At 42.2% G+C, this 27,893-nt stretch overlaps 1 protein-coding gene across 4 annotated transcripts in view; it reads right to left on the bottom strand.

Annotated features, from left to right (window-relative positions):
* The window catches only part of LOC137372835 (protein sel-1 homolog 3-like), a 110,686-nt gene that overhangs the window by 62,060 nt on the left and 20,733 nt on the right, over nucleotides 1–27,893 (bottom strand). For all 4 annotated transcript variants that reach the window (XM_068037178.1, XM_068037188.1, XM_068037198.1 and 1 more), the window contains 4 exons: nucleotides 21,644–21,776; nucleotides 18,458–18,593; nucleotides 10,987–11,145; nucleotides 2,531–2,751 (listed from right to left, as the gene is read on the bottom strand). In XM_068037178.1, the coding sequence (XP_067893279.1) occupies nucleotides 2,531–2,751; nucleotides 10,987–11,145; nucleotides 18,458–18,593; nucleotides 21,644–21,776 (649 nt within the window). The remainder of the gene's footprint in view (nucleotides 1–2,530; nucleotides 2,752–10,986; nucleotides 11,146–18,457; nucleotides 18,594–21,643; nucleotides 21,777–27,893) is intronic.

Here is a 27,893-nt window from a genome sequence, read left to right as displayed (position 1 = left end):
CAGATGCCTTTGCTGTGCCATTATCAGCTCACACTTGCAATAATTTGCAGCCCAAAAATGTTTTGAGCTAAAGGGTGAGGGAAAATGTCTAATGAACGGGGAAGGCCATGAGATGCTCTGCTCCAGCAAATTCTGGGTCTGTATCTTGCTGTCTTTCATATATTGCTAGTGATTTCATGCAGCACATACTGTGATTGGTGTGCTTCCAAGGAAGCATTCAACCATACAGCTGGTCAGAAATGCACATGTCTTAGTAGTGCCATCAGGTCTACAGTTTCCATTCATGTCTCCATGTGAACTAATCATCTGTCAAGTGAGATATGCTCACTTTTCTCTGGAGATGCAGGTATGCGGGTGCTGGACTGATGCAGGGGCAACTCTTGTACTATCCTTGCATCTCTTCAATGCAAATGGATAAGAGGATAGAATGTCCTTTGTCGCATGGAAAATAGAGTTTCCTACATCAATTTAATATTCTCACACATAAACTGAAAATTTGCAATACCAAACTGTATGAATTAAGTTGCAATTCTGTAATGAGCCACAGTACATTTTGTTATTTTCTAAATAATTTCTGAATTATCGTCTTGTTTTATAATTTAGAAGATAATATCAACTGAGGACTGCTAAGGATTCATTTTACATAATCACTGGATAATCTTAAATACATCCTCACTGGAAATCCATTCAAAGGTATTAAAGCAACAGTGCCTTCTGTAATTTGCTGTGTAATAGCAAGAAATCTTTGTCAACAAGAATTTCAGATAATTCCTGCTGCTTGCTGGAAATGTAATATCTAAAGGGAAGACAGAATGCCTACCAAGTAAATCTGTTTCATCCTGTCTGGAATATTTGAGTTGGGGCACAGCCTACACTTGAAGGGGGTTAAATTTGAAACTAATAAGTGTAAACATTGGGGAAATTTTTAACACGTAAGGATGGCTGGGTTTGAAGACGGGTGTAAATCTCAAACCCACCTCCAACACGCCCACTTTTGTTTTTAATGGAGGCGGCTTGGGGCTTGCACCCAACCTGCTCTCAGGAGCTTAGTCAGTCACTGAAACTTTTAAGGAAGCTGCGTGCCTCCATTTTAAACAGGATTATTTTCATTCTTAAAACATGGAGACTGGGATTCCCTGGACTCAGAATCTCAGCAGATAAAAGGAGGTGAAAAGGGCTGAATCCATGAGGTACATGTCTTTATTGACCTGCTGGCAGGTCAATGTACCAGGAGTGTATCCTCCAGGCCCAAAAAACTTACCTCCACCATTGGATCCCCATGATCAGCCGACATTATCCCCCCATCCCCCACCGTGATCAGCTGGGCTCCACCTGTGATGTTCGACCCACTCCCTGTGATGTTTAACCCACCTCCTCTTCCCCAACCTCCCCCCACCACCCACGATGTCAGGTCCAATGTCCAAAAAGCATGCCCCCTATCCATCGGCCTCTCAAGATGTCCAATCAACCCCCAACTCCATGTTGTCAAACCTGGTATCCACTCCCGGCTGCTTTTCTGCCCGAAAGCTGCTAGCCTATCAATCTGGCCGACTGTCAGACAGGAGACCTTTTGAGAAAGCTAAAAAAAACCAAACCTGTAGTTAAATTTTGCAAGACATCTGGATCTGGGAAACCCATACTTCTGGCTTTCCCACCTGAAAATCTCCACCTCCCCACTCCCCGACCCCCCACCACCCCTAATCTCCCAACATCTCCCACACTCTCTTCCCAGCTCCACGTAAATAGCAGGGCTATTATTTTACTGAGAGAGTCATCAGTCTGTAGAACAGGCTGTGGAGGGAGATGATGGAAGCAGACAGTATTCATTCATTCAAATGCAAATTAGTTAATTTCTTTCAGAAAATATTATTTTGGGATATGAGTAATTTGAGACATGACGTGGTAAGTGTGGCATGCTTCGAAGATACAGGTAACTTTTGACCACTGGGGTTTTCCTTACCTCATAACTGGGTCTGTTATAGTCTAACTGATGCAGGTTTATTGCTAGGACTAGTCACCACATGATCATAGTTACATATTTTGACTACCAGGATGGTAGAAGGCAAACTAGATGTACCTTAGATCTTTTCTTGTCTAGCAATTCCTTTTTTTTTTGCTGGAGCACAGACCTTGGGATACAGGTCAAATGCACCTTTACAACAAATCAAGGTAGGTGTGATCTGTCTGCCACCATCAAACACTTATGATATGATTTTTGTCCAACTGTTGAAGGTGTTCAAAACAAAGTCACAAAAGCATAGTTCTAACTGCTTAACCATCTGCTTTTAGAAAATTCATAATCTGGAAAAACAGCTACAGCAAAATTTCAAAGCAGAACACATGAAAGGACCTTTGCCAGTTCTGATGAAAGGTCACAGACCTGAAATGTTACATCTGCTTCTCTCTCCACAGATGCTGCCAGACCTGCTGAGTATTTCCAGAACTTTCTGTTTTTATTACATGAAAGGACTTTTCATTTTAACAAGGCAAAACAATTGAAATAAATGGCCTGTCCCAAAGATTGCATTACCTGTAAGGGTTGTATTTCCAAACCTCGACCAGTCTCAAAAATAACTGCCAGGAAATAGGCAGCTCTGTAGTAACCACAGCAGCTAGCTTCCATTAATGAAGTGATCAGATGGCCAATCTGCTGGGTACTATCTGGACGAGCAAGTATCTCTAATGTCTTCCGAAAAAGTTTCTCACCAACTTTAATAAGTGTAGACCGTAGATTTGGTGAATGAGTGAAGTCTAAGCACAAGATCACAACAAAAGAAATGTGTAAAAATGCTGAAAACTAAAAAAAAATGAAATGCACATTTTGCTAGTGAATTATGTAATGACATCTACCACTGTTCTGTTTCCCTTGCAAGCCCCTAAACTATTCCAATATTTCATAGATCAATGGACAGTGGAATACAAGGGTAAAATACTTAACATGTTGGTCTGAAATTCTTTTCTCCACTATTTCAGCAGAGGCATTAACTCAGAGAAAATTAAATGAGTTATCATCCCATGTTTCTTTCCTATGCAGGAATTTCAGGGGAAAAGTTATTTGTAATATGGAAATACAGAATTTTCTGGAACAATTTAATTTTACCATCCATAAATTGCAATATTACAGCACTAAATAGTATGAATGAAGTTGCATTTCTGTAACAGGCTGCAACACATCCGTTATTATTTTCTAAATAGTCCCTGAATTGTAGTTTAATGTTTTAATTTGGAAGAGGATATCTACTGAAGGATGCCAAGGATTTATTTTACTTAGTCACTAGATGATTGTAAATGCATCCTCTTATTGATGTAACTTTGTCAATGAACGTCAGTTATAAGACACGCAGAAATAAAATTCTTCATAACAAAGAACTGGAAAATGGCAGATTTTCTCGATAATTTGCAGCTCACAAATGAAATTGCACAGCTTTGCATCATATACTTTTATTTGCAGATTAAGTATGGGGGAAAACAAGCATTCTCCCATTTATCATCAAGAGAAAATTCACCTCCATATTTTCAGAAAGAGAAGGATATGAGAGGGGGGAGTATTTCAGATCTGTTTCATCACAGGGTCATTAGATTCTGGTCAGAGGCGGGACCAGAGGTGGGATGGCCTGAAAATGGATGTTGGAGAGTTGCATGCCAGTGCTGGCATGTTCCCGCCTCTGGGCCATTTTCAATCTTGCAGGAGCAGAGAGGCGACAGCTACCCTCCAGCAAGTGGTGGGTAGCCTACTAAGCCAATGTTCCTCCTTTCATCCCCTCTGCATCTCTTGCCCAAAACTTTAAATCTATGTCCCCTAGTCTTTGTACTTGTACTATCAGCTAATGGAAACAGCTTTTCCTTGTCTACTTTATCTAAACCTGTCATAATCTTTTACACCTCTATCAAATCTCCCCTCAACCTCCATTGTTCCAAGGTGAACACACCCAGCTTCTCCAACATAACCTTGTAGCTAAATTCCCTCATTCCATTCTGGTAAATCTCCCCTGCATCCTCTCAAGGACCCTCACATCCTTCCTACTGTGCTGACCAGAACTAGATGCAATAGTCGAGTTGTGGCCTAACTAGAGCTTTATAAAGGTTCAGCATAGTTTCCCTGCTTTTGTACTGTTACAAGAGTACTTTTTTTTGTAAAACATGTTTTAAGGACTTATAGTTAAATTATGGACATTGATTCATCTGGAATCTTGAAGAATTTTTTTTCATTCATGGGATGTGGGCATCGCTGGCTAGGCCAGCATTTATTGCCCATTCCTAATTGCCCTTAAGAAGGTGGTGATGAGCTGCCTTCTTGAACCGCTGCAGTCCATGTGAGGTAGGTACACCCACAGTACTGTTAGGAACGGAGTTCCAGGATTTTGATCCAGCGACAGTGAAGGAACGGCGATATAGTTCCAAGTCAGGATAATGTGTGACTTGGAGGGGAACTTGCAGGTGGTGATGTTCCCATGCATTTGCTGCCCTTGTCCTTCTAGTTGGTAGAGGTCGCGGGTTTGGAAGGTGCTGTCTAAGCAGCCTTGGTGCATTGCTGCAGTGCATCTTGTAGTTGGTACACACTGCTGCCACTGTGCGTCAGTGGTGTTTGAGATAGTCATTGCCTGGCACCTGTGTGGCGCGAATGTTACTTGCCACTTATCAGCCCAAGCCTGGATATTGTCCAGGTCTTGCTGCATTTAAACACGGACTGTTTCAGCAGCTGAGGAGTTGCGAATGGTGCTGAAGATTGTGCAATCATCAGCAAACATCCCCATAAAAAAACTGTGTTTTTTTTAAAGTCACCAAAAGGTTCCTGGATTTGGCTTGTAAACAAGACTTACTGGAAGGCACTTGTCTATGGATAATAACCCAGCAGGGGTTGTTTTTGACTTGGGGAGATGTTTACAATGAAGCAACAGTTCAAGATTTATAGAAGTCAGAAGGTTTGACTTCTGGACTATTTTTAGTTTCAATTTGAACTGTTATAAAAAACAGCTGGTTTTTGCCTGCCAAAGAAGACCCAACCCTCTCTCTCTTGAAAAGAAACCCTGCATACATTGTGTCAGTTTCCTATTTCCAACTGTATTTGAAGAAATCCTGCGTATCGAATGTGTGGGAACTGAAACTCTTGTTGCCACATTTCTGCTATAAAGACCTATCTGAAGCCTCTGTAGCTGCATTTCTTGGAAAGCCTATCCAAACTGATCTTCAACATCGCCTGGAAAGAACTGTTCTAGGAAGATCCCAGTGACAGCCGTCTATAAGCATTTGGGACGCCAAACCAAAACTAAGGACAAGTATTCCACCTAAGTGTTTTTTTTGTTTTGTTTTGTTTATAATAGTGATATAAACAAAAATCCCTTTTAATTTTCCCAGTTAGCTGGTGCACGGATGTGCGTGTGTGTGAGGGGCTAGGATAAATAAGGGGCTTTAATATTTTAATCTGTGTAAGTATGTTTACTTTGTTATTGGTTAAGACTTGTTTCATAATAAACTGATAATTTTGTTGTTTATTAAAGAAACCTGGTTGGTGTGTTTTATTCTGGGAAAATTACAGTATATGATTGACCAATCAGTAAGCGGGAAAACTTAAATATATGTTGTGACCTGTGGAGAAGCGGGACTAGAATAAACAGTGTACTTGTCCCGCCTCAGTCATGACAGTACTCAATACCTTTTATTTATGATGCCCAAGATCACATATACTCTGCTAGCTACTCGTTCTATATGTCCTGCCACCTTCAAAGATCGATGCACATAAACCCCAGGTCCCTCTGTCCCTGCACACTCTTTAGAACTGCGCCATTAAGTTTATATTGCCTCTCCTTATCCTTTCAGTCAAAATGTATCACCTACACTTGTCTGTATTAAATTCAATCTGCCACTTGTTTGCCCATTCTGCTAGCCTATCTATCTCCTGTTGCAGTCAATTGGTATCATCCTCACTGTTTGCCACTCCTCCGCACTGCAGGTCTGCACTGAGTGCTGCTGGAGGGCACAGAGTGTGAAGAAAGGAGATTGGTAAGTGAGTGGATTTTAAGAGTTAATCTCTCAAGTCTAGTTTTTGTTATGTTTACATTTAACAATTAACTGAAATTACTGTTTACATTAAGAGGCAAGTTAAGTTTCTTACAGTTTTAAACAGGGGTATGCAAGCTCTCTCAGAGTATCTGTAGCTAGTTAATTAGGCAGCTAGCTTAGACTGGTTTCTGAGCTCTAGCAGAGCTCTAGCAAAGCTGACACATCATTGTTTTCAGACAGCATAAATTCAGTGCTGCTTGTCTACACTGATTGCTGCAGGAGGGCACAGAGTGCGAAGAAGGGAGTTTGGTAAGTGAGGGAGTTCAGTAAGGAGGGGAACTATAAATTAATGAAGAAAAAATAAATTTAATTAAATTAACACAATAAAAATGGCAAGACAGGTGATGTGTCGCGGCTGCAGTATGTGGGAGCTCCCGAATGCCACGGCAATCCATGGCAACCACGCCTGTAGTAAGTGTCTACGGCTTAAGGAGCTTCAGCTCAGAGTCACTGAGCTGGAGATTGAGCTGCAGACACTGTGATGCATCAGATGGGGGAAAGTTACCTGGACACTTGGTTCCAGAAGGCAGTCACACCCCTTAGGATAGGGTCATCTGTTTTGGTCAGTGGTCAGGGACAAGAGGGTGTGACTGCAAGTCAGGCAGGTAAGGGGATCGAGATGGTGGGAGTGGAGGAGCTTCAGGCTTTGCAATTGAGCAACAAGTTTGAGGTTTTGCAGCTTGTATGGACAAGAGTGAGGGCTGTAGTATGGATAAACAGACTGACCATGGCACAGGAAGCCATTCAAGTGCAGGGAGCAAAAAGGAAAGTAGAGGTAGTAGTGAGGGGGATTGACAGTGTTCTCTGCAGCAAAAAGCGAGAATCCAGAAGGTTGTGTTGCCTAACCAGTGCCAAGGTTCGGGACATCTGCTCAGGGCTGGATAGGAATTACAGTGGGAGGGGGAGTATCCAGTCATTGTGGTCCATGTAGGTACCAACAATATAGGCAGGACAAGGAAAGAGGTTCTGCATAGTCAGTATGCGGAGCTAGGCACCAAATTAAGAAGCAGAACCTCAAAGGTAATAATCTCTGGATTATTATCTGAGCCACATGCAAATTGGAATAGGGCAAATAAAATTAGAGAAATGAATGTGTGGCTCAAAGACTGGTGTGGTAGAAGTGGGTGCCGGTTCGTGGGGCACTGGCACCTGTACTGGGGAAAGTGGTGGCTGTACCGTTGGGACGGTCTACACCAGAACCGTGCTGGGACCAGTGTTCTAGCAAGCTGCATAACTAGGGAAGTAGAGAGGGTTTTATACTAAATAGTGGGGGAAAGACGTCTGCAAACGTGACATGAAATCGTGTGACATTGATCACAAGTCGTGGGAGTCAGTTGCCAGCATTCGCCAGAGCTGGCGGGCAGCCATAAAGACAGGGCTAAATTGTGGCGAGTCGAAGAGACTTAGTAGTTGGCAGGAAAAAAGACAGAGGCGCAAGGGGAGAGCCAACTGTGCAACAGCCCCAACAAACAAATTTCTCTGCAGCACCTGTGGAAGAGCCTGTCACTCCAGAATTGGCCTTTATAGCCACTCCAGGCGCTGCTTCACAAACCACTGACCACCTCCAGGCGCGTATCCATTGTCTCTCGAGATAAGGAGGCCCAAAAGAAAGAAGTGGGGGCAAGGGATCAAACTTGGGAATATGTGGTAAATCAGAGAGTAGAGACAAGGAAAAAGAGAAAGGTATTAATATGGAAAAAGATAAACAGACAGTGACAGGAAGGGACAGTGATTACAAATCTAAGAGTAAATCAGCAGACAAGGCTAGAGGTTACAAAAATAATAAAAGGACAAAACTAAAGGCTCTGTATCTGAATACACATAGCATTCGAAAGAAAACAGATGAACTGATAGCACAAAAAGAAATAAATAAGTACGAAATGATAGTCATTACAGAGACATGGCTGCAGGATGACATAGATTGGGACCTGAATATTGAAGGGTACATGACATTTAGGAAGGACAGGAAGTTAGGAAAAGGTGGAGGGGTATTACCACAATAGAGAGGAATGGCCTAAGTTCAGGAAACCAGGATGTAGAAGCAGTTTGGGTTGAGATGATAAAGGCAAGAAGTCACTTGTGGGAGTGGTGTACAGGCCCCCTAACAGTAACCACACGGTAGGACGTGGTATAAAGGTAGAAATAATGAGAGCTTGTCAGAAAGGTACAGCGATAATTATGGGGGATTTTAATCCACATATAGGCTGGAAGAATCAGATGGGCAAAGGTAACATAGGTGAGGAGCTCACGGAATGTTTTCAGGATAGTTTCTTAGAACAGCACATTCTGGAGCCAACCAGAGAGCAGGCTATACTAGACCTGCTATTCAATGAGATAGGATTAATTCACGACCTCATTGTGAAGTCACCCCTAAGCAGCAATGATCATAATATGACTAAATTTTACATTCAATTTGAGGGAGAGAAGAGTGGTCTAAGACTAGTATTTTAAACTTAAATAAGGACAATTATGAGGGCATGAAAACAGAGCTAGCAAAAGTGAACTAGAAAAGTAGGTTATGGGATAGGTCAACAGTGATGCGGTGGCAAACATTTAAGGGGATATTTCAGAATACACAGAATAGACACATTCCAACAAGAAAGAAAAATTCAAAGGGGAGGACTCACCATTCGTGGTTAACTAAAAAAGTTCAAGATAGTATCAAACTTAAAGAAAAAGCATACAATTGTGCAAAGATAGGTGGCAGGTCAGACGATTGGACAGAATATAAAAAGCAGCAAAGAACAACTAAAAGATTAATAAGCTGGGAACAATTAGAGTACGAGAAAAAGCTGGCTAGAAATATAAAAACAGATACTAAGAGTTTCTGCAGATATTTAAAAAGAAAAGAGCTAACACAGTGAGTGTTGGTCCTATAGAAAGTGAGTCTGGGGAATTAATAAGGGAAAACAAGGAGATGGCAGATGAATTGAACAGGTATTTTGCATCGGTCTTCACCATAGAGGAGACAAGTAACATCCCAGAAATAGTTATAAATCAGGAAATGGAAGGGAGGGAAAACCCAAGAAAATTACAATCACAGGGGAAGTAGTACTGAGCAAATTGTTGGAGCTGCGGGCTGACAAATCCCCGGGTCCTGATGGACTTCATCCTAGGGTCTTGAAAGAAGTTGCTAGTGAGATAGTTGATGCGCTGGTTTTAATTTTCCAAAATTTCCTAGATTCGGGGATGGTTCCATTAGATCTGAAAATAGCCAATGTAACTTTATTCAAAAAGGGAGGAGACAGAAAACAGGAAACTACAGGCCAGTTAGCTCAACATCTGTCATAGGGAAAGTGTTAGAAGTTATTATTAAAGACATTATAGCAGGGCATTTAGAAAAATTCAAGGTAATCATGCAAAGTCAACATGGTTTTGTGAAAGGGAAATCATGCTTAACCAATTTATTGGAGTTCTTTGAATAAGTATCCGCTGGAGTTTAAAAGAATAAGAGGCAACTTGATTGAAACATAAGATTCTGAGGGGTCTTGACAGGGTGAATGTGGAAAGGATATTTTCTCTTGTGGGAGAATCTAGAACTAGGGGTCGCTGTTTAAAATAAGGGGTTGCCGATTTAAGACAGAGATGAGGAGAAATTTTTTCTCTCAGAGGGTCGTGAGTCTTTGGAATTCTCTTCCTCAAAAGGCAGTGGAAGCAGAGTCTTTGAATATTTTTAAGGCAGAGGTAGATAGATTCTTGATAAGCAAGGGGGTGGAAGGTTATTTGGGCTAGGCGGGAATGTGGAATTGAGGTTACAATCAGATCAGCCATTATTTTGTTGAATGGCGGAGCAGGCTCGAGGGGCCAAGTGGCCTACTCCTGCTCCCAATTTGTATGTGCGCATGTCCTCCAAGTTTGGTACCAATCATCGGCAAATTTTGAAATTTAACTCGGCATACCCATGTCCAAGTTATTTTTATAAATTAAAAAAAGTGGTGGTCCTAACACTGACTCTTGAGGAACATGACTGTTTACCATCCTCCAGTTTGGAAAAAAAAACATTTACCGCGACTTGCTGTTTTCTGTCCTTAAGCCCATTTTTTATCCAAATTGACATGGACCCTCCTATTTCATGAGCCTCTGTTTTGTTAGCCAGTCTTTTATAAGGTACTTTATCAAACACTATCTTAAAATCCATATTGACAACATCTACTGTTTCCCTTCATTACTTTCTCTGTTACTTCATCAAAAATTCAATTAGATTAGTTAAAGACAATCTGCCTTTCACAAATCTGTGCTGGTTCTCCCTAATTAGTTCACCTTCTTCAAATGCCTGCTGATTTTTTTCCCTGATTATTGTTTCTGAAACCTGACCCACCATTGATGTTAAATTGACTGGCCTGTAGTTACTAGGAATGTCCTTATGCCCTGTCTTGAACAAGGGTGTCACATTTGCCACATTCCAATCCTCTGGCACCTCCCCTGTCTCTAGAGACAATTGGAAGATTATGGCAAGCCTTCTGGTATCTCCATCCCCACTTCGCCGAGCAACCTAGGATGCAAACCGTCCGAACCAGGCGACTTATCCACTCTAAGCATAGTCAGCCTTTCCATTACATCCTGCACATCAATTTTCACCCCCTCCATTACTTCTACTATCTCCACTTCTACTGATATTTTGCCAGCAACCTCTTTCTTTGTCAAGTTGAGGAGCTGCGTGGTCGCCATATATTTCCACACAAGGAAGGCAGAGCTAAAAACCTTGTTATCTTAGATCTCTAGTTTCATATCATAATGGTCAGCTATAGAACAAATGACGTAGACTGAGAGGAGACACCTGCCTGCCCATTCGACAGTGAATATGCATCAAAATGAGACTGAAGGGAGAAGGAAAATAGAGCATAAAGGCAATAAAGTAAAAGAACAGCAACGATGGGAGCTATAACGATGAACACTTTTTATGTTATGTAAACATTTCGCAGATACCTAAAAATGGCTCCGAAGCCATTGTCTGAAGTAGATCAAATAAAGCCTTGTACTTCTTCTCAGTTCTTTTCCCCCAGGGACGTGCTGTACATTTTTCTTCATCATAGTTTATCGGTCCATATTTAGTAACCAACTGTAAATAATAATTTCTGTTTCTATCTGTAAATAAAACAGATTGTAATCATTGATAAGGGGATGTAGTGGTAATGTTACTGGACTAGTAATCCAGAGGGCTCGATTATTGCTCTGGAAACACGAGTTCAAACCCCACCAGGGCAGCTGGTGGAATTTAAATTTAACAAATTAATAAAATTAAATTAAAATCTAGTCTCAGTAAAGGTGACCATTAAACTACCAGATTGTCGTAAAAACCAATCTGGTTCACTAATGTCCCTCGGGTAATGAAATCTGCCGTCCTTACCCAGTCGGGCATACATGTGACTCCAGACCCATAGCAATGTGGCTGACTGTTAACTGCCCTCTGAAATGGCTGAGCAAGTCACTCAGTTGTGTCAAACTCTGTAGAAAAGTTGAAAAAGAATAAAACTGGATGGGCCACTCAGCCATTAGGCACCGGAAATGACAACAGGCCACCCTGCCCCGTTGACCCTGCAAAGTCCTCCTTACTAACATCTGGGGACTTGTCCCAAAGTTAGAGACAGCTGTCCCACAGACTAGTCAAGCTTGACATAGTCATATTCACCAAATGCTACCTTACAGCAAATGTCCCAGACCCCTCCATTAGCATAAAATAAAAACAAGAAATGCTGGAAATACTCAGCAGGTCTGGCAGCATCTGTGGAGAGAGAAGCAGAGTTAACGTTTCAGGTCAGTGACCCTTCTTCAGAACTGGCAAATATTAGAAATGTAAAAGGTTATAAGCAAGTAAAGTGGGGGTGGGGCAAGAGATAACAAAGGAGAAGGTGTAGATAGGATAAGGTCACAGAATAGCTGACCAGAAGGTCATGGAGCAAAGATATGTTAATGGTGTGTTGAAAGACAAAGCATTAGTACAGAAAGGGTGTTAACGGACTGAAAATTGAACAGCCGCAGGTACAAACATGAAAAAAAAGCGGGTAAGCAAACTGAACAAACTAAGATGAAATAAAAGAAAATAAACAACACAAAAAAATATAAAAAAAATAAAAAATAAAAAAAGAACTAAAATTAAAAGTAAAATGGGGGGCCCGTCATGCTCTGAAATTATTGAACTCAGTGGCAGTCCGGCAGGCTGTAGTGTGCCTAATCGGTAAATGAGATGCTGTTCCTCGAGCTTGCGTTGATGTTCACTGGAACACTGCAGCAATCGCAGGACAGAGATGTGAGCATGAGAGCAGGGGGGAGTGTTGAAATGGCAAGCAACTGGAAGCTCGGGCTCCTGCTTGCGGACTGAGCAGAGGTCCACTCCATTAGCATCCCTGGATATGTCCTGTCCCACCGGCAGGATAGACCCACCAGAGGTGGCGGCACAGTGCTATACTGTTGGGAGTCCTCAACGTTGACTCCAGATCCCATGAAGTCTCATGGCATCAGGTCAAACATCGGCAAGGGCACCTCCTGCTGAGTACCACCGTCAGCTACTGAATCAGTATTCCTCCATGTTGAACACCATCTGGAGGAAGCACTGAGAGTAGCAAGGCCACAGAATGTACTCTGGTTGGGGGACTTCAATGCCCATCACCAGGAGTTGCTCGGTAGCACCACTACTGACTGAGCTGACCGAATCCTGAAGGGCATAGCTGCTAGACTGGGTCTGCGGCAGGTAATGAGGAAACCAACAAGAGGGAAAAAGCTGCTTGACCTTGCCCTCACCAATCTACATGACAATATTGGTAGGACTGACCATCGCACAGTCTTTGTGGAAATGAAGTCCCAATTTCACAGTGAGGATATCATCCATTGTTTCGTGTGGCACTACCACCGTGGTAAATGGGATAGATTCAGAACAGCTCTAGTAGTTCAAAACTGGGTATCCATGGAGGTGCTGTGGGCCATCAGCAGAATTGTATTCAACCACAATCTGTAACCTCATTGCCTGGCATATCCCTCACTTTACCATTAAGGCAGGGGATCAACCCTGGTTGAATGAGGAGTGTAGGAGAGCATGTCAGGAGCAGCACCAGGCATACCTAAAAATGAGTTGCCAACCCGGTGAAGCTACAATACAGGACTACATGCATGCTAAACAGTGGAAGCAGCATGTGATACACAGAAGTAAGTGATCCCACAATCAATGATCAGATCAAAGCTCTGGAGCACTACCACATCCAGTCGTGAATGGTGGTGGACAATTAAACAACTAACCAGATAAGGAGGCTCCACAAATATCCCCATCCTCAATGATGGGGAAGCCAGCACATCAGTGCAAAATGCAAGGCTGAAGCATTGGCAACCATCTTCAGCCCGAAGTGCTGAGTGGATGATCCATCTCGGCCTCCTCCTGAGAGCCCCAGCATCACAGATGCCAGTCTTCAGCCAATTCAGGTCACTCCATGTGATATCAAGAAAAGGTTGAAGGTAGTTAAACAGCAATAACCTGGTCACCAATCTCAGTTTGGATTCCACCAGGGCCACTCGACTCTAGACCTCATTTCAGTCTTTTCCAAACATGGGCAAAAGAGCTGAATTCCAGAGGTGAGTTGAGAGCGACTGCCTTGACATCAAGGCAGCATTTGACTGAGTGTGGCATCAAGGAGCCTTAGCAAAATTGAAGTCAGTGGGAATCTGGGGGAAAACTCTCCATTTGTTTGAGTCATACCAACACAAAGAAAGATGGTTGTGGTTGTTGGAGACCAAACATCTAAGCCCCAAGACATGGCTGCAGGAGTTCCTCAGAGTAGTGTCCTAGGCCCAACCATCTTCAACTGCTTCATCAATGACCCTTCCCTCCATCAAAAGGTCAGATGTGGCGATGCTTGCACAGTGTTCATATACTGAAGCAGTCAGTACCCACTCACAGGAAGCTCTGGACAACATTCGGGCTTGGGCTGATAAGTGGTAAGTAATATTTGAGCCACACAAGTGCCAGGCAATGACAATCTCCAACAAGAGGGAATCTAACCATCTCCCCTTGACATTCAATTCACTTACTATCACTGAATCCCCCACTGTCAACATCCTAGGGGTTACCATTGACCAGAAACTTAACTGGAGCAGCCATATAAATACAGCGGCAACAAGAGCAGGTCAGAAGCTGGAAATTCTGTGGCGAGTGACTCACCTCCAGACTTCCCAAAGCCTGTCCACCATCTAAGGCACAAGTCAGGAGTGCAATGGAATACTCTCCACTTGCCTGGGTGAGTACAGCTCTAACAACACTCAAGACACTCGACACCATCCAGGACAAAGCAGCCCGCTTGATCAGTGCCCCATCCACCACCTTCAACATTCATTCCCTCCACCACTGACACACAATGGCAACAGTGTGTACTATATACAAGATGCATTGCAGCAACTCGCCAAGCCTCGTTCGACAGCACCTTCCAAACCCACAACCTCTAGCACTTAGAAGGACAAGGGCAGCAGCCACATGAGAACATTACCACATGCAAGTTCCCCTCAAAGTCACACATTATCCTGACTTGGTACCATATCACCATTCCTACACTGTGACTGGATCAAAAACCTGGAACTCCCTTCCAAACAGCACTGTAGGTGCACCTGCATCAGATGGAGTGCAGCAGTTCAAGAATGCTGCTCACCACCACCTTTTCAAGGGCAACTGGGGATGGGTAACAAATGCTGGCCTTGCCAGTAACGCCCACATCCCATGAAAGAATAAAAAAAATTGCTGAACTGTGAAGATTTATCCATAATTTACAGCATGGATGTTTCCTGATAAAATATGTAAAGTATCTTGTCCATCACTTACTGTGCTCAGTTGTGTTTTGCTTTGTAAGATTAATTTCCTCTTTATCGGAATCATTCCATGGGAAAACAATAGATATTTTCCATCACAACAGCAATTTCAGGAATGGTGCCAGAAAAATGAGAGGGGAGCCAATATAAGTTCTGAGTAATTCATTAAAAAACATATTTAGTATCTTTAGTACATGGAGAGTTTATGTCATATGCAGTCCTCATAACATTGGTATGAATGTTAGCACACATTCTTCTATGCTGCAGGGTGAAGAACTTCCAAAAACACTAAGCAGTATATTCAAAATCTGGTATGAGAAGTAAAGCCTGGCTTGGGTATAAAATTAAAACCCAACTCAGGCCCGACCCAATAACAGCCAACCCGAACCCGACCTGGGCCCGAGCCCTCCAACTTTTTAAAATGCCCAACCCGACCCGAACCCCAATGCTGGACGCAGAATACAGGCCAGACCTGAACCCGACACATGCAGTCGACTTTGGTCCGTTTCTGGTCGGGTAGCCAGGCTTTAGCTCGTGGTCCCGCTTCCCATTACTGAGCACCCCCCTCCCTCACCACCCCGGCACTGAGACACATTGAGACCAGGAGCAGCCCTGACACAGTTCATGGTCCCACTCCCTATTACTGACCCCCCCTCCCTCACCACCGCGCCCCCCCCCCACACATCCCCCCGGCTCTGAGACACATTGAGACCAGGAGCAGCCCTGACACAGCCCATGGTCCCACTCCCCATTACTGACCTCCCAGATGTGAGACACTGACAGTACCTGCAGCGCCTTTTCCATCCGGAGACAGGGAAGAAGCTGCTGCTGCTGCTCAGCCGGAGCCACAGAACGGATACTGAAAGGCGGGGCCTGGGGAATGGAGCGTGGCCAGTATCTGCATCTGTGGGGAGAGGCTATTGGTCAGACATAAAGCCTGGCTCAGGTATAAAATTAAAACCCGACTGGGCCCGACCCGATAACAGCCAACCCGAACCTGACCCGGGCCCGAGTCCTTTAAATTTTTTTAAACGCCCGACCCAAACCGAACCCGACATATAGAGTCAGATTTGTTCGGGTTCGGGCCGGGTAGCCTGGCTTTGTTGAGAAGGGCTTCAACCAAAATAAGTCAGTTCCTCCACCAGGACTGGATTGTAACTTTACAGGATGTTGACAAGTTCCACATCATGCATTTAATTCTACCATTTTTCTACCTATAAATTAGATATGAACCCTAAGAATCAGCCACACTCCATACAATCCAATGAAAAAGAATCCCTGCACTGTCTTAAAAAAAAAATAAGGCACATGTCAACATGCAACATATTCAAAAGATGTCTGCCACTGAAATCTAGACTGCCATTTCACAGAATAAATGGTAGGAGATATGGAAACAGACCCCCCAGGCAGCCGAACTCCAAAGATCAACTCAAACTTATCCATTTATATATACTTTAATGTCACGCAAATACCCGCAAATCCCTCTGGCACAGGAGCATTAAAGCGTTGGATGCCGCTGAACCAAGAAGATATCTTGGGTGGACCCGAATTACAAAAGAAACTTAACACAGTGTTTCTGACTTTTAATTGTTTTTCATTTGAGTATAACATTGACTGCAAATTTTTATGTTTTATATGCTGTGCTGTGGTGGTGGTCTGCACAAGTACAGGTCCTCTGCTCTATTTTTCTCCATCCAGGAGAAATGAGCATGACTAAGGAAGAGGGTATACGAGGTAGTTTCCTGTTGCCTTCTTCAGACCAGAATGATAATTGATCCCACTCTGTTGGCTGTTCTGCACCACATGCTAGCCATCTAGCCAACTGAACGACCCGGTGGCTCATGTATTATATAGCTGTTATAAATTTGCTTGTTCACCTTTTGCTTAATAAAATAACTTGATAATTAAAAATCTAAACCCAGGTCTGACGTTGTGATACACTGCTGCTTTTTAACAATGTGGAGGCACTGAATCTATCCAGTAGCTAAAGTATGCCCTGTCAGAGTGATATGCTTGCAGTTTTAGATGCGCATTTTGATGCTGAGTTAGTTTTCCTGAATAACTTTCAAAAACTTGCTCATATATCAGGACCAGTGAGGGTACATTGTCATGGTTCTGTAGTTTTTTTTCTGGGAATATGCTGTTTGCCGTTAAGGTTTACAGAGAATCAGTATTCCTTTAAGAACCGGCAAGCCCCAGGAGTTATAGAGAGGTGCATTTTCGGTTTCCATTAGAAACAGTCATTTGGAGACTGCAATTCAAAGGGTGCATTCTCGGAATGATAGATACAGCCACTGGGAGTGAGTAGCAAGCGATACATTTGTTACACTTCAATATTGAACTGGCTTTTAGTTGAAGACATTTTGTTCTAACAGAACACACAGAGGTCACAGCTGTGGTGTCAGCACCTGGAAAAAGAGCTCTCAACCATTTAAACGAAGGAAGAGGATTTTAGTCTGTTTAATTATTATCTCTCAAAATTCTAAAAAAAAAGTCAAGCCAAAACAGAGATCTCTGGTAATTTAAATTGAAGAAAGGGAAGTTAGACTGGAACAATCTTTTATCCCTCAAAAACTCTAAAGTCAGAATGATTCTATCTATACTGCAAATCGTTAGTTGTTGAAATTCGCTGAAGAAGGAAAGCATCACCTACTGCTGATGTTAGACTACCGACTGTTCTACTGTGGAAGAACCTTTCTTCCCATATCGGATGACTGTGCGGACTTCAAACAACATTCTGTGAGGACCTCAAGCAATATACTGTGAGGACTTCATGCAACATTGGACTGTAAATTTGCAAGGACTCAAATTTTTTCTATTTTAAATGTTGTTTATATCGTCATAGTGTTCAAGAATTTAGCTTTTCTAATTAAAGAGTTAACTTGTTGATTTAAAGACACCTGGTTTGGTTAGCCTCATTCGGGGGTTAATAGATGGTACAATTTGGCTGGGTCTTCCTTTAATTTGGGAAGTTTTAAATGATATGTCAGCCCATCTGTGGAGCGACGGGATTGAATTAATAGTGCGTTGGTCCCACCACAATCAGAATCGTATATTTTGATTGGGGACTTTGACAGAAGCAGTCGGTCGTAACAACATCAAAACCAGAAACCTCTGATTCACCCAAGATAGCAATTTAAAACAGAAGCTGAAGTACCTACAGTGAGAGAGAAAAGATCCAAACTTGTAACAGCACTGTTACAGCACCATTACAAAACCTGTGTGAGAGAATTAAACATCTCTGGCCTTCATCCAGCCCAGAAAGCTTTAATTACCTTAGGCTTATAGACTCTTACTGATGCTTCAATATGCTGCAATGTTCAATTACTAATAGGCTTCAAAATAAAATTGTGAATGGGAAGTTTACTGAACATTTAATTTTATGCATGTGTCTTCTTGTGTTGGGTTCCTTGTGATGATTAGCACTTCATTAGAATCTGTAATGACCAACTGAGCAAATCACTAGTTACTTATTAAAAGTTTTAACTAGTTCATGATTTTCTCTATATTCATATTCTATAATCAGAATAATTACTGATATTTGTTTTGCATACACATATAAGGTAGTATAATTTCATTCGCTGATAAGGTCCATACACTTCAGTTTACTTACTCATTTGCTGTATCTTCTTGTGTAATCCAAGGGTCTGGAAATACTTCATGATAAGTGTAGTGAGGTATTTGCATTTTTTATAGTACTTTTCAATATGTTCATGGAATTTATGATCAGTCACAAGAGGATTTGAAATCTGCAAACATAAGAAAGAAATTATTTTAAATTCAGACAGTTGAACTTGTGCTCAAAACAAGCATAAATCGTTCTTGATGATGCATAGATTTCTTGCCCACTTGCCACCAGGCACGTGTGGTTTATTGAAAAGAAATTAATTTTGTATTATTTTATTTACTAATGAAGGTGGTGGAGGAGGGAAGAAGAGAGAAACATTTACTGTATGAGATTTTCAGGAGTGATATGTTTTGTTTTAAATAGACTCCCGTGAATTTTTCCGTGTTCTCAACTAATCAAAGTGCCTTCTCTGCACATACTATGGACCTAATTGATTGAACTGTGAAGACCTAGGGCTATTTGTTCCATCACTCTAGATGTCCTGATTTCTTGACAGGGAGGAGTGTATTGCATTTGAGGCACTGATTTCCCGAGCAGTTTAAGAGTCCTCTTTATTCCTCTGTACCCCACCACACCCCCCAACTTCCCATCCCACCATTCAGAGTTCCAACACAGAAATTGGCTTGCCATCAAAATGCACAACTAACATAGCAAGTTTACAGAGGATAGAATGTGGGAGAACAGTCAGGAGAGCGTTGGAACAGTCAAGTCTGGAGAAAACAAAAGTATGATTGAGGGATTCAGCAGCAGACGAGATGAGCCAAGGACAAAATCAGGCAATGTTACAAAGGTGGAAATAGATGGTCTTAGTGATGGCGCGGATATATGGGCAGAAGCTCAACTTGGAGTCAAATATGACACCAAGGTTGCTAACAGTCTGGTTTAGTCTCAGACAATGGCCAGGGAAATAAATAGAGTTGGTAACCAGGAAATGGGGATTGGATCAGGGATCGACACTAATAGCTTCAGTCTTCCCAATATTTAATTGGAGGAAATTTCTGCTCATCCAGTACTGGATGTTGGATAAGCAGTTTGACAATTTTGCAACAATTATTGGTTTTGCACAAAAGCAGTAGTTTTGCTGCCTGGAACCTGACCTTCAATATGCTGATACCATCAGTTTACCAAACTTTCATACGCGTTAAAAAGTTCCTTTCCCAGTAAACTCTTGTTCTTCTGCTAAGTCTAGTGTATAGATGTCTGAAAATGCTAAAAACAAGCTCCTAAGAAAATTATGAAATCAAATATAGTTACTATGTTTCAAATACACCAAAATCAAAGTATAGATTTGTGAACTGCTGTGTGATTATGCTGTTATTAATCAATAATTTGTCGACCCTACCTGATTGTTTAGATGGAATAATCATTATATCATTACCTGGTTTAAAATAAGACTAAAACAGTAAAATGAGAGAAAAGGATGAAAGCTGTGAATTGCAGAAATAAAAACAGAACCAGTTTAGTTCACTCACAAGTTTCCAATTCGACCATTTCATCTTTGGCCACCTCAAAATGCTCCTGTCAAGCTAAATGCAAACTTCAGGAACATTAGGCTGGATTTTACCAGCCTCAAGAGAAGTGCTGGGAGGCAGCAGATGGGGCATTAAAATGGTGAGGGAAGGTGGGGGGGGTGGGGGGCAACAGAGGGGTGGAATGGCCATCACCGTCCCAACGCCATGGAATTTTACCAGGGACAGAGAAGGACAAGGATGGCCTTCCTGCCCAGAGGCCAATTGAGGCCCTTACGTAGCCAGTTAAAGGCCACTTAAGGGCCACTTCCCGCCGTTGCTGTTATTTTATCAACGACAGGGGGCTCGTCCACCCATGGAGAAGCCATCCAATAAAAGTTGGTGGCTTCCCTGCGGCCTTGGGGCTGGGGTGGGTGGGGGGGGTGGGGGGGTGCCTCCTGTCTGGCCCAGGTGAGACCCACACTCACCTTGATTCCGGGCCTCCTCCATGCTGGTTGGTCCACACCTGCTGCAGTCCTAGCAGTGGCCACCGTTCTCGGTGATGCTGGTGGGACTGAAGGGCTGCCGGCCCTCTGATTGGCCAGCAGCTCTTTGAGGTCCTCCACCCTTAAAGGGGTTGAAGCCCTGATGACAGGAAGTTAACTGCCTGATTGCCATTGAATTCCATCAGGGTTTCAGAAAATGGCCGTGGCAGGGTTGCCTCCAGTTTTCCGGCCCTGCGTAGGGATACCCACCACAAGGACAAAATCCAGACCCGTGTTTCACCTTCCTCATAAGCACTTTGCAATCCCCTGAACTGAACACTGAGCTTTACAACTTCAACATTTTATTCATTTTCTTATATTCAAATTATAATCCATTACCTCTATCTAGTACTTACCCACTATTTCTCTTTCAAATGCCTTTTTACAGCCTAGCAAAGATGACTGTTGTATACTACCTTGGGTTCTTTATCTCTCCCCAGCATTTTAAAGATCTGTTTTAAGGCCATTACCCCCATTATTTTGCCTCTCTGTAATATAGTTTTTCATATCTGACTTTTGATCTTTATTTAATGTTCTTCCCTCTCCTTGCTGTTGAGATTACTATACAAGGACTCCATTGCCTTCCTCAGTATCTGAAGAAAGACAGGTTCATGTTTCAAGAATACTCCCTCATTTATTATCTGCTGCTGATGGACTTGATGCACATTTTGAAGATTTGCTGTTTTTAATTCTAAATTGTCATGATGAAGGCTAAGCTTAAATCAAACTGGAATTTATTTGTAACAGAGCGAGTAAGGAACTACATTGTTGCTGGAAATTAGATGATGCTGATGCCAGTTGAGGTGCCAAGACTCAACCACAGATGCTGCTAGAAACAGCAGCTCTTCTGCCTCTAGTAGCATGCACTTTCATGTATCAGTCCATCCATACAAACCAACAACGTGGTTTTCTAACCACTGATCTGAACAGGCCTGGTACACCCACAAAGGAAGGTTCAACAGCCATGAACTCTGGCTTTGTTGGTTTCTCTAGTTTCGGTTCCACAATATTCTTGAAGCAGTTCTGTAATACAAGTGAGTTTAATCATGAATCTGTCCAACACCTGAGTGTGCACAGCTGAGGTGAGTGACAGTAAACTAGTCCAAACATTCTGATGGAGACAGTAAACAGCAAACATTTTTGTGGGTGCATTCATGTACATAGAGAATGATATTTACCTTTTGGCCCTTTCGGGCAATGAGCCGGTAAAACTTCACAGGTCCAATGAATCCCTCAAAACCACGCACATGGTTGCTGCCTCCAAGTACAAAGTACCCAGCTGAATCATTGTGATAAACCTCTTCAGGATAGCTAGAAATAACATGATTTAAAGACAAGTGACCCTGCATTATTCTGCACAAAAAGAGATTTAAATGATCCTGTAATTCATACTGTGTTGGCTGGATGCATAGCAAAGATGCTCCTTCCATTGAAGTTATAGAATGCAAGTCTCCCCAACAAGTTACTGCTGAGATTTATTTGAAATGGAAGAATATAAGAACATAAAAACACAAGAATATAAGAACACAAGAAATAGGAGCAAGAGTAGACCATATGGACCATCGAGCCTGCTCTGCCATTCAATATGATCATGGTTGATTTTAGGATTCAACTCCACTTTCCTGCCCACTCACCATCTTCCTTGATTCCCTGAGAAACTAAAAATCTGTCTATCCCAGTCTTAAATATATTTAACGATGGAGCATCCATGACCCTCTGGGGTAGAGAATTCCAAAGATTCACAACCCTATGAGTGAATTTCTCCTCTTCTTAGTCCTAAATACTTATCCTGAGACTGTGCCCCTGTATTTTAGATTGCCCGACCAAATAAACAATCTTGTATGTTTTAATGAGATAACCTCTCATTCTTTTAAACTCCAGAGAGTATAGGTCCAATTTACTCAGTCTCTTCATAGGACAACCCACTCATCCCAGGGACCGATTTAGTAAATATTCACTGCACTGCCTCCAATTCAAATATATCCTTTCTGAAATGTGGAGACCAAAACTGCACACAGTATTCCAGATGTGGTCTCACCAAAACCTTGTACAATAGTAGTAATAGTTCCTTATTCCTGTACTCCAATCCCCTTGCAATAAAGGCTAACATGTCATTTTCTTTTGTAATTGCTTGCTGCGCCTACATGCTAACTTTGAGTTCCTTGTACAAACACACCCAAGTCTCTTTGAACATCAACATTACAAGTTTCACACCTTTTAAAAAATATTCTGCTTTTCTATTCTTAAGACCAAAGTGAATAACTTCACACTTCCCTACATTATACTCCAAATGCCATCTTGTTACCCACTCACTTAATCTGTCTATATCTCTTTGTGGCCTCTTGGTGTCCTCCCCACAGCTTAACTTTCCACCTACCTTTGTATCATCAGCAAACTTAGATACATTACTCTCTGTCTCTTCATCCAAATCATTAATATAGATTGTAAATAGCTGAGGCCCCAGCACTGATCCTTGTGGCACTTCACTATTCACTACCTGCCAACTTGAAAATGCCCCATTTATGCCCACTCTTTGCTTCCTGTCCATTAACAAATCCTCTATCCATGCTAATATATTACAACCAACTCCATGAGCCTTCATCTTGCCTATTTGCCTTTTGTGTGGCACTTTATCAAATGTCTTTTGCAAATCCATGTATACTACATCTACTGGTTCCCTTTATCTATCCTAAAAGTTACATCCTCAAAAAACTCAAAAAAAATTGTCAAACAGGATTTCCCTTCAGTAAAACCTTGTTGACTTGTTCTAATCAGACTGTGCTTTTCTAAGTGCACTGTTAAGACTTCCTTAATAATAGATTCCAGCATTTTCCCAATGACTGATGTTAGGCTAATGGCCTGTAGTTCACCGTTTTCTCTCTCCCTCCTTTCTTGAAAAGCAGTGTAGCATTTGCCAACTTCTAATCTGATGGGACCATTCCCAAATCTAAGTAATTTTGGAAAATCAAAGCTAGCGCATCCACTTTCTGCGCAGCTATCTCATTTAGAACTCTAGGGTATAGGCCATCAGGTCCTGAGGATTTGTTGGATTTTAGTCCTTTAAGTTTCTCCAATACATTTTCTCTGCTGATATTAATTTCCTTAAATTCCTCACACTTCTTAGCCCCTAGTTTACCATCTATTTCTGGTATGAAACTTGTGTTTTCTACTGTGAAGACAGACACAAAATGTTTGTTCAATGCCTCAGCCATTTCCTCATTCCCCATGATAATTTTTTCTGTTTCTGCTTCTAAGGGACCAATGTCTACTTTAGCTACTTTTCCTTTTCATATATCTATAAAAGATCTTACAATCTGTTTTTATATTACTGGCTAGTCTACTCTCATTCTATTTTTTCCTTTTTTATCAACTTTTTGGTGGCCTTTTGCTGGTTTCTAAAAGCATTCCCAATCCTCAGACTGATTACTCTTTTTTACAACAATGTATGCCTCATCTTTTAATCTAATACTATCCTTAACTTCCTGAGTGAGGCACGGATGGGTCTTTCTTGCTGAGTTTTTCTTTTTTAATGGAATGTATTTTTGTTGAACATTTTGAAATGTTTCTTTAAAGGTTTCCCACCTCCATTTACCTCTATACCTATTTGTCCATTGACCCTTTACCTTAGCCAGTTCGCCCCTCATGCCTATGTAATTGGCTTTGTTTAAGTTTAAGATTCTTGCTTGTGATTGGAGTACGTCACTTTCAAACTTAACGTAGAATTCAATGCTAATATGATCACTATTTCCTAGTGAATCTTTAACTATGACATTACTAACTAACCCTGCTTCATTACATAATATCAGATCTAAGATAGCTTTATCCCTAGTCAGTTCCACATTTGGCAAACTCATCTTCTAGACCACTCTTGCCAATTTAATTGTCCCAGTCTAAATGAAGATTAACGTCCCCCACAATTATTACATTGCTTTTGCTACAAGCTCCAATAATTTCTTGTTTAATGCTCTGCCCAACGGTAGAACTATTGTAAAAGCAAAATACTGCGGATGCTGGAAATCTGAAACAAAAACAAGAAATGCTGGATTCACTCAGCAGGTCTGGCAGCATCTGTGGAAAGAGAAGCAGAGTTAACGTTTCGGGTCAGTGACCCTTCTTCGGAACTCCTTCTTCGGTAGAACTATTGCTAAGGGGCCTATAAACCTCTCCCACCAGTATTTTCTGATTCTTGCTATTCCTAATTTCCACCCATACTGATTCTACTTAATGATCTTCTGAGACCAGATCCTTTCTCACTAACGTCTTTATGTCGTCCTTTATTAGCAAGGCTGCCCCTCCTCATTTGCCATTCTGTCTGTCTTTCCGAAATTTGTGCACCCTGGAATATTTATTGCCCAACTTTGATCACCTTGTAACCATGTCTCTGTAACGGCAATTAGATCTAAATCATTTACCTCTATTTGTGCCACTAGTTCATCTATCTTATTGCAAATGCTTCGTGCATTCAGATAATGAACCTTTAATTTCGTTTTTTTTTACTTCTATTCCCGGCAATGACCTTATTCGCTGATGTACAATTTTTATTAAACTCTCTGTCCCTTCCTGTCCCATTTTGCTTGTTTTTACCCACAACACTATACCGTTCCAATGTCTCGACCTTTCTCTTTGGATTTCTAAATCTCCCTTCACCCGAACCCTCTTCCCCCGTTTGTTCATGACCTCTAGCCTTATCTGCTGGTGCACTCTTAAAGTGTGTACGCTCTGTCCCTTCCTGCCACACTCTGATTATTATTACACTTATTGCTATCTTGCTCTCTTGCCTTCTCTTCTCTCTTTAAATTATCACATCTTCCCTCATTTGATTGCTCACCCTCACTATTTAGTTTAAAGCCCTCTCTACTGCCCTAGTTTTAGGACACGCCAGAACACTGGCTCCAACTCAGTCCAGGTGAAGACCGTCCCAATGATATAGCTCCCAAGAATCAAAACTCATTTCTCCCACACACCAATCTTTGAGCCACACATTTAACTCTCTAATCTTATTGGCTTCACACCAATTTGCTCACGGCTCAGGTAATAATCCAGAGATCATTACCTTTGAGATTCTTCTTTTTAATTTAGCCCCTCGCTGCTCATACTTACTGTGCAGAACCTCTTTCCTTGTCCTATCTATGTCATTGGTACCCACATGACAACTGGATCCTCCCCCTCACACTGTAAGTTCCTCTCCAGCTCTGAGCAGATGTCCCAAACCCGAGCACCAGGCAGGCAACACAGCCTTCTGGACTGTTGCTCTCCACTGCAGAGAACTGTGTCGAACCCCCAGACTATACTATCTCCTACTACTACATTCCTATTTACCCCTCCCGCTTGAATGGCTTCCTGTACCACAGTGTCTTGGTCAGTTCGCTCATCCACCCTGTAGCCCCTACTCTCATCCATGCAAGTTGAAAGAACTTCAAACCAGTTGGACAATTGCAAGAGCTGAGCCTCCTCCACTTCTGCCTTCTCTATCCCCTTACCTGCCTGACTCGCAGTCACACTCTCCTGTCCTTGACCACTGACCAAATCAGAAGACCCTATCCCATGGGGTGTGACTGCCTTTTGGAACAAAGTGTCCAGGTAACTTTCCCACTCCTTGATGCATCGCAGTGCCTGTAGCTTGGCCTCCAGCTCATCTACTCTGAGCCAAAGCTCTTTGAGCCATAGACACTTACTGCAGACATGGTTGCAGTGGATCACATTGGTGTCCACGAGCTCCCACATACTGCTGCTGCAACACATCACCTGCCCTGCCATCCTGATTGTGTTTTAAATAGCCAATTAATTATTTTCTTAATTTTTTAAATTATTGCCTCCCTGTGTTATCATAGGAAGACAGGAACTTATAGACAAAAAAAAACCCAAGGTCCATCTAGTTCACTTTCTACCATCCTGGTGGTCGCATGATGCAATGATAATGGAGTTGTTGACTAATCATAGCAATCAATCTCCATCAATTAGTCTGCTACAGACCCAGACATGACATGGGAAAAACCCCAGTGGTGGAGAACGTTGGAATCACAGGTCCAAAGTCACCTTTTTCATTCCAAGTGTGTGACAATTACCACTTCATTTCTAAAGTTACTCATATACTGGACCCCAAATCAAGTAAGAATTTTTCATGGTTGGAATGGTGGGTTCAGATTGTGTGAATTCTTTGTTTTTCCTCATCTGGGTGTAGGCCAGCCTTCAGGGAGTTCCCTGTTTTCTTTCCTCTCAGGCTAGCTTTCTCTTCTTTTTACAACATTTTATTGGACTCTTGCTAATTTAGACCTTAGAATCTGACAGGTGACGTACTTCTCTGGGGATCCAGCCAAAACCAGTTCTTTCTTTTGGATGTTTGGTACTTATTGATGTTTCTGGACCAAAATACATCCTCCACACTTATTGGATGGCTGGGTGACTATCATCACAGTAAATTCAGTGTTTACAAGTATTGCTGAAAATAGAGACATGTTGTCGAAGCTTTTCATCTTGCACTCATCAGGACAATCCACAAGAATACCAATGTAAGGGAAAGCAATACCTGTATGAGAAGAGAGTGCTGAATGGTTTGCAAGTGAACTCTGATTGGTAGAGGCGTTGCCATGGAGCATGTACAGTTTACGATGACTGACAGTTAACTGCCAAGCTTTGTTTGAAATTTAAACCAGGCAGCATGACTCGGATTGGTCAAGGCGTTGCCCTTAGGAATGAACCAGCGAACAGCTGTCACTTATTTTGTTTAGCTGAAACTGGTGCAATGTTTGTACATGTTCTTTCTATCTGCAAAGAACAGGGCCCTGTGTATTAATATATGTAGCTTCCAGTTCGTGCGAATGTGCCACACTGTGAACCCTACTGATAACCTTAAATTGGTTGTCAGCGTAATTCTTAGCACACTGGATTATTTCGCAAATGTTGTCCAATCGCGGAATCACATCTAATGTTGGACACTGTGGGCTGGATTTTACCAGCCCCTCAACGTCTTGGGTCATGGCGGAGAGGCACGTAAAATGCTAGAGGGAGCGGCCCGCCGAGAACCCCGAGAAGGCCCCACTGGATATTAGTAGCGGTGGCGAGGCCTCAGTGCAGCTCCCTCGCTGCTTGGCAGCGGGGCCTTCATTTAAATATTAAAGTTAATAAATAAACATGCAGATGAACTGACCTGCCACCGCTGATTTTACGACCAACCAGCTGCAACTCGCATGCCTTCAGAACTCCATACGGAGTTCCAAGGTGAGACACTGGTGGGGAGGTGGAAGAATAAAATTATCAGGGTGGGTGGGGGGAGTGGGGTGGAGTGGGGAAAACTATTCTAATTGACTGTGGGAAGGGGTCGAGGATAAAAGATGCTGAAGTTCGGTGAGGGGAAGTTCGGAATTTCAAAAATTGTTATTTTGGGGGGATAGGTTAACTTATGTATTGAGTACTCAGTGGGGGGATAGA

Source organism: Heterodontus francisci, chromosome 1, assembly GCF_036365525.1.
Source record: "Heterodontus francisci isolate sHetFra1 chromosome 1, sHetFra1.hap1, whole genome shotgun sequence".
In the NCBI taxonomy this organism is placed as follows: domain Eukaryota; kingdom Metazoa; phylum Chordata; class Chondrichthyes; order Heterodontiformes; family Heterodontidae; genus Heterodontus; species Heterodontus francisci.
The sequence above is the reverse complement of the archived record's forward strand: the minus strand, read 5'-3'. Positions and strand labels throughout refer to the sequence as shown.